Source organism: Rhinopithecus bieti, unplaced genomic scaffold (genome assembly GCF_001698545.2).
Source record: "Rhinopithecus bieti isolate Rb0 unplaced genomic scaffold, ASM169854v2 scaffold_6547, whole genome shotgun sequence".
Classification (NCBI taxonomy): domain Eukaryota; kingdom Metazoa; phylum Chordata; class Mammalia; order Primates; family Cercopithecidae; genus Rhinopithecus; species Rhinopithecus bieti.
In genome coordinates this window covers 501,723-509,116 of record NW_016805133.1, presented here as the reverse complement: position 1 = coordinate 509,116, position 7,394 = coordinate 501,723, and the positions used below count along the sequence as shown (strand labels likewise).

Below are 7,394 nucleotides of genomic sequence, written 5' to 3'. Positions count from 1 at the left end.
CTTAACAGAGAACTCCCTATGCAGCCACTTGGGTTATTTTTTGGGTCACTGTTATAAGGAGCCAAGTGGCTGCTGAGTAGATGGAGACTGGAGTCAGGTTGCCTGAGCTTCCTTTTTGGATCCACCTCATATCAGTGATATGACCTTGGGCAAGTTACTGATGTCTCCATGCCTCAGTTGCAGGATGTGTACAGTGAGAAGAAGAAGAGTATCTCTGCTGTGGTTTGAATGCATCCACCAAAGTTTATGTGTTGGAAACTTAATTCCCAATACAACTGTGTTGAGAGGTAGGATCTTTGAGAGGTGATTTGATCAGGAGGGCACTGCCCTCATTAATGGATTAATGACATCATGGGAGCGGGTTTGTTATGGCAGGAGTAGATTCCTGATAAAAGGATGAATTCAGCCTCCTTTCTCTCTCCTGCTCTCTCTCACCATCCTAGTCTTAGGTATTCTGTTACAGCAGCATAAAATGGACTAAGGCAATCTTTCTCAGCAAATCACAGGGATAAATGAGTTAATACATATGAAGCCCTTAGAACAGGGCCCACCACATGACAAACACTCACTGTCAGGCATTATCCCAACTTCATTTCTCACGAGATTGTTTGCAATCACCTGTCATGTACTTTGTGCATAATCCCATGATAGCAATTGTATGATTTTAATTATTCATTTGTGTGTGGTTTCTCACTGGACTATGAATTCCTCAGACGCTTTACTTGCATAAACGTCTCTTTTCAAGGTAATTGAATTTGTGCTTTCAAGCATATTTCCTACTTACTACATTATATATTGGTAATCTAAGGGAAGATCTTCTCTTAGGATTTTGATCAGAAAACATTATTGTTTGGAAATTCATTTTCTAAGCTGGAATATCCTTGGACACAGAAGCATTATCTTGTCTATAAACCCATGCTGGTCCCTTGAGAATGCTACTGGGAAGCTTGCTTTATGGAGGTTTTGTCCTATTCAAAAGGTTTAAAGAGCCCAGAGAAACCAGAAACCTCTGAACACTATCAGTTTGGCCAGAAAGTTTTTAGCAGAGCCTTGTTGCAAAGCTTTGAGCCTCAGCAAAGAAAAGTCTGCCCAAGGGCCTTAACTCCTGAGAAATGGGAAAATTAAGTCAAATGAAGTTTAGACGTCATATGCACAGAGAAGCTGGCCCGATGGCCCTTGTGTGCTTGTGTTGGTTGAGTTTGAGGGGAAAGAGTGTGGAAGAGATTTTTCTACTGACACCATGGAATGAAGAATGGAGTTGCCTTAGGATACTGGCTCCAGAGTCTGTAGGACCCAGAGAGCTTTGCAAAGGCCAGACGAGAGCCCAGGAGTGTGCAGAGCCAAGTTGGGTGGGGATGGGGATGGCATGGGGGTCTCTGACCCCGACAAAAGTTGGTCACATGAGCCAATAGATCAGCAGACAGATCCAAATTCTGGTCCTGTCCCTCCATATCTGCACAACCTTCTTGTGGCCTGGGTTTCCTCTTTTGCAATTTGAGGGATTGACATAGATTGTCTCTAAGGCCCTGTTTCTAGTGTTAAGATCTTAGCCCTGCCTCAGCAACATTAGGCACAGTTTAGGTTGTGGGAGGTGACAGTCATATCCAAGTCTCTCACTCATCCAACCATCCCCAGAACTTTTATCCCAAACTACTCTGTGCAAACTCTGATTCGACCTCACCCCCCTCCCCACCCAGCCTTCCCCCTGGGACACAGGGAACTCCTCTCTGGTGTCAGCAAGCTCCCAGAAGCCTCAGCCCCTCCGCCTTCCTGGCCTGCTTATCTGAAACCAGGTTGTCTCTTGCAGACTCCCAAGTGGAATCTGTTTATTCTCTCTCACCCCATGTATTTCAGGTCTGGAATGGGGGATAGGTCTGCCTCTGCTCCACTGCCCCTTCCTCACTGTCCCCTTCCTAGTCCTCCTTCAAAGTCCCAGCTGCCTTGAAGGTCTTGCCTCAGATTGTATTCAGCCCCTCAAACCCATCACTGCTGCCTTCTACCAATCTCTGAGTCACTTTCTCTCATTGGCGAAGAGCCTGGCTATATTCTCTCCATCCTGACTCCTGTCATTGTCTTTGGTGACTTGAACATCCATACCGACAATTCTGATGACACCATAGCCTTTGAGTGTCTCACTCCCTGTGATCCCTTCCTCCCCGCCCCCACAGCATACACTCAATATTTGTTGACAATGCGTAGACAATGGACTCATTGGAAGAGGTGCCAGTTATCCTCAAATTTATAGTGCCTATAACTAGGGTGACCATATCATTTGTTTTCCAAACTGGGACAGGTTTGTGAGTGAAAGAGGACACCAAAATAATTAAAATTATATTACTTTTGGAAATATTTACTTATTGATGACAAATTGGTTTTTATATTAAGGCCCCTATAAAATAACTAGATTCAAAACCATTTTCCAAAATAAAATATATCTTTAAAAAATCCAGATAACTTGTATGTGTACATGGAAGCAATGGTGAAAACTCCTCTATGGGGTTTATCTTCACATCTTCACATGCAAAAACGTAGGTGGAATAATCATTCCTAGTCCTTTTTTAAGTTTTTTAATTAGCTTCTTTTTTTTTTTTTTTTGAGACAGAGTCTCAAACTCACTCTGTCACCCAGGCTGGAGTGCAGAGGCACCATCTCGGCTCATGCAATCTCCACCTCCCAGCGATTCTCCTGCCTCAGCCTCCCAAGCAGCTGGAACTACAGGCATGCACCACCACGCCCGGCTAATTTTGTATTTTGAGTAGAGACGAGGTTTCACCATGTTGGTCAGGCTAGTCTTGAACTCCTGAACTCAGGTGATCCACCCGTCTTGGCCTCCCAAAGGGCTGGGATTACAGGCATGAGCCACTATGCCTGGCCTAAATTAGCTTCTTAGCTGAGTCTGGCATGAATAGAGTGTCACCAGTATCTTTCTGAAGAATTTCCTTAAAAAAAAAAACAGATTTATATTTTGAAGTTTTTGGATAAAATTATAATTGCATTCAAAGTAAATTTTATGGCAAATAAATCTGAAATTGTTGACACCTTTAATTGATTCTTCTCTGTAGACCACAATATTTTCAATTGATAATATACTCTCTCTTCAGTTATTAAGAAATTTGGTGAGCTCAGTGTAAATTCTGCTAACTGAATGATATCCTTGATTCTAATTTTTTATGTAAATATTTTGTCCCAAGTATTGACACAATTACTATGTTTCTGCTCTCAGAGTAGCATTCTTCATAACATATTTTTATAAAACATAACTTATCAACTAAGTCATCTCTATTTATGATTCTTTTGAACGTTTCCCAACTACACATGTATTTCACACGCTGATAGATGAGTCTTTGGAGAAGCTGGAAGTAAAAAGTGAAGTGAAACCAAACTAATCCCAGCTTATTTTAATGCAGCTAGCAATACTATTTGGTTAACAAATGAAAAATCCAAGAGAAATGCTCAACTGGGAGGACCCAGGGCAGCAGGCACAAACGAGGCCTCTTTGAGGAAATGTAACACTAGTTCCTCAGGGGTAGCTTGGCGCTTCTAAATCATGGCAGCAGATACAAATCACCAGAGAGCTCTTAAAACGTGCCAATGTTCAAGCTCCAATCCCAGTGACTCAGAATTCACTGGTACTGGGGTGGAGCCTGGGAACCAGCACTGCAGTCTCCTAAGTGATTCTAATGCACAGCCTACTGCACCAGTTTTGTTTTTGGAGACAGAGTCTCACTCTGCCGCCCAGGCTGGAGTGCAGTGGCACAATCTTGGCTCACTGCAAACTTCACTTACCAGGTTCAAGCGATTCTTGTGTCTCAGCCTCCTGAGTAACTGGGACTACAGGCTCATTTTTGTATTTTTAGTAGAGATGGGGTTTCACTATGTTGGTCAGGCTGTTCTTGAACTCCTGACCTCAGGTGATCCACCCACCTTGGCCTCCCAAAGTGCTGGGATTACAGGCGTGAGCCCCCCGCGGCTGGCCTACTGCACTACTTTTAAGCAAGATCAGCTTGGTGCTCCAGAGCCAGCCGCTCCTAAAGCATCATGTTGCAAGTTGTATCCATTGACTCAGACAGCAGCGAGGGAGGCATATCAGGAGAAGCAAAGTCACTATACATTGTCTCTGCACCTCTGCAGGTGCGTTGTCACCTTGGGCCAGGTGTGAGCCCACAGAAGGTGCTCTGGCAACTGAGGAAAGCAAACGGTGGCCCCGCCACGAACCCTGTGTACACGACACAGTCGGAAATATTGCATGTAATCCTTCTAAACATTTAATCAAGCAATTCCTACATTGTCACAAGAAAAATGAAACTTGCTGAGGGTTACAGAGTCCTCATGAGAAGCAACTTAAAAATCTCACAAAAGCTCTATGTAAGTCTGTCGTAAGGGCTGCACTGTCTTCTGAACATTTATTTTGAAAACAATTGTCAAAATGTAAAATCTCCAGGACCCTCAACATGATGTAGCCTTTTGGCTCTTTCTATACATTTGTGATCATCTTTCTAACTCCAAGTTTTGGAGTATGAAAAAGCACGATGGCAAAGAATAACAACAAGACATCTGTCTCCCCATGCCCTGCCCAAGCCTTGATGCCCCGTGCGTGCCCCATCAAGTGCTGGGGTTGTCCAAAGCGTCAGTCAGTAAAGCAGCACTTGCTGGTGCTCTGCCTGCTCTGGATTCAGTTCCGAGGCTGTGAGTTGAACTCTGTACAAATGTTCCGGATGATCCTAGGGACGTACTGGTAGAGGTTGTCAAACTCGTCCACAAAGAAGGAGTGGTCCCTGGCGGGGTGAGTGGCAATGACTTCCAGCTCCTCCTGAGCAGCCCAGGCAACGCCTATCGCATAGGTGATCACTCCTGTGGGGACAAAGGCTAGATGAACAAATGTCCCCAAGTAAAGGTGCTGCTAAAGAATCTCTCCCTTCTTGTGGCCCTGTCGGCACAGCCAAATCCAAAATCAGAAACGTGCCCAAACAAAACCAAACCAAAAATACTCTACGAGCCTCTAGGTTTCCAGAATTCAGACTAAGTATGGCCGTTCATTCATTCACTCAATAAATGCCTTTGAGCATACACTATATGCCAACAGTAACAACATTTATATAATTGTTATCTCAGGAGTTGATAGTATTTTAGGAAAAAATGAACAAAATGGAGTAAATAACATGGTAAGAATTTCATGTTCGGGAATAGAAGAGGGGAAGCTATTTTGGGACAAGTGAAACTTTTGCGGCCATGCAGGTCAGAACACATGACACATGCCCGCTCTACCAGCGTGCAGAGCCGAGCAAAATCTCAGAGAGCCTTAAATGCCATCAAAAGCTGGTTCAAGATCTTTTAAACTAAAACAGTGGAATGGCATCACTTTAGGCTCGAGGGTGACTTTACAAATCACTGAATCCAACCTCATTTCCAGTGCAGGAATCCTTGCCGAAGGTGCCAGAGCGATGGTCCCCAGCATCTGTTCCAACATTGTGATGAAGAAAGGCTTCCAAGATAAAGAAGGAGGTGCCCAACACTGTTGGGTGCTACAGGGCAGTCATGCAAGATGAACATGAAAAAGTGCTCAATGGGTTTTTGTTTGTTTGAGACAGAATCTCACTCTGTCACCCAGGCTAGAGTGCAATGGCGTGATCTCCACTCACTGCAACCTCCACTTCCCGGGTTCAAGAGATTCTTGTGCCTCAGCCTCCCAAGTAGCTGGGATTACAGGCATGTGCCACTACGCCTGGCTAATTTTTGTGTTTTTAGTAGAGACAGGGTTTCACCATGTTGGCCAGGCTGGTCTCGAACTCCTGACCTCAAGTGATCCTCCTGCCTCGGCCTCCCAAAGTGCTGGGATTACATGCATAAGCCACTGTGCCTGGCCTTACTGGATTTTTTAAAAAGCAAAAACAGGTTGGGTGTGGTGGTGCACGCCTGTAATCCCAGCACTTTGGGAAGCCAAGGCGGATGGATCACGAGGTCACAAAAAATCCTTTTTTTTTTTTTGCTTGCAAAAAATCCCTAATTTTTTTTTTTTTTGTAAAAATACAAAAAATCAGCCAGGCGTGGTGGAACATGCCTGTAGTCCCAGCTACTCAGGAGGCTGAGACAGGAGAATCGCTTCAACCTTGAAGGCAGAAGGTTGCAGTGAGCCGAGATGGCACCACTGGACTCTAGCCTGGGTGACAGAGTGAGATTCCATCTCAAAAAAAAAGAAAAAAAACAAAACCAAGACATTGGTAGTTTGGTGAGAACAGTTTCAGGGGATAAGATGCCAAAGAAACCAAATGAACTACTGTGAGCTGAGAGTGGAAAAGAAGTGAACATGTGGGGTCAGCACACACAGCTCCTTGCCTGAAGTTTGACTGTGAAAGGGAGTCAGTAGGTGGTAACTGGAGCAGAACGTGGAGTCACAGAGAATGTTTATTTATAGGGAGGGAGGAACTTGAGCACATCTAGGTGCAAATGGGAAGGAGTATAATAAGACTGAAGGTGTTGGATTGCAGTGGGGAGAAGATGACCCAGGGAGGAGAGGACGGGACTCAGAGACAAGGCATCCATTCTTAGTGGGAAAACTGGGAGACTGCCTGGGGTGACGGGTCTTGATTTGGGTTGTGGGCAGCTGGTCAGCAGGTGCTTGTCCTGACTCTACAGTAGCCTATTCTCGTACCACCTTCAGGCTGGTCTGAGGAGGGTGAGCAAAATGGCCATGAAACAAGAGGGCAGAGCCTGGATGTGGCCTTCCTGCCCTGGCACCTCCCCCCAAGCCCCCCACAGTGGCGTCACTATCTCTAGCATCTTCTGGGTGCCTGGGAGAGTCATGCATACCTCATGTGGCTCTGACCTAAGCTGCTTTTTGATTGTGGCCCATTAAATTGCATTTAAGCTGCCAGTCCCCTTTTTCACACCTCCAGTTTAATTTCTCGGAATATTGTCTAGATTAGAAGGAGCCAGCTTTGGGCTTTAAAGTGCTGCCAGGTGTCAGTGAGAGCAGCTTTGCTGCAGAGCTGGGTTTAAACAGTCTAAGCCCTCCTTCCTGCTCAAAGATAGAAAGGTTGCCCTTAAATGAAAACTACACAAACAGTATTAGAAATTTAGCTCTCCAGGCCGGGTGTGGTGGCTCACACCTGTAATCCCAGCACTTTGGGAGGCAAAGGCAGGTGGATCACCTGAGGTCAGGAGTTTAAGACCAGCCTAGCCAACATGGTGAAACCCCGTCTCCACTAAAAATACAAACAAAATTAGCTGGGTGTGGTGGCAGGTGCCTGTAATCCCAGCTACTTGGGAGACTGAGGCAGGAGAATCACTTGAACCCGGGAGATGGAGGTTGCAATGAGCCAAGATTGTGCCATTGCACTCCAGCCTGGGCAACGAGAGTGAAACTCCGTCCAAAAAAAAAAAAAAAAAAAGAAAAG

At 45.2% G+C, this 7,394-nt stretch overlaps 1 protein-coding gene across 2 annotated transcripts in view; it reads right to left on the bottom strand.

The window, feature by feature from the left end:
- Positions 1-4,242: 4,242 nt before the first annotated feature.
- The window catches only part of VIT (vitrin), a 127,885-nt gene continuing 124,733 nt past the window's right edge, over positions 4,243-7,394 (bottom strand). For both annotated transcript variants that reach the window (XM_017871286.1, XM_017871287.1), the window contains one exon: positions 4,243-4,851. In XM_017871286.1, the coding sequence (XP_017726775.1) occupies positions 4,673-4,851 (179 nt within the window). In that variant the 3' untranslated portion in view covers positions 4,243-4,672. The remainder of the gene's footprint in view (positions 4,852-7,394) is intronic.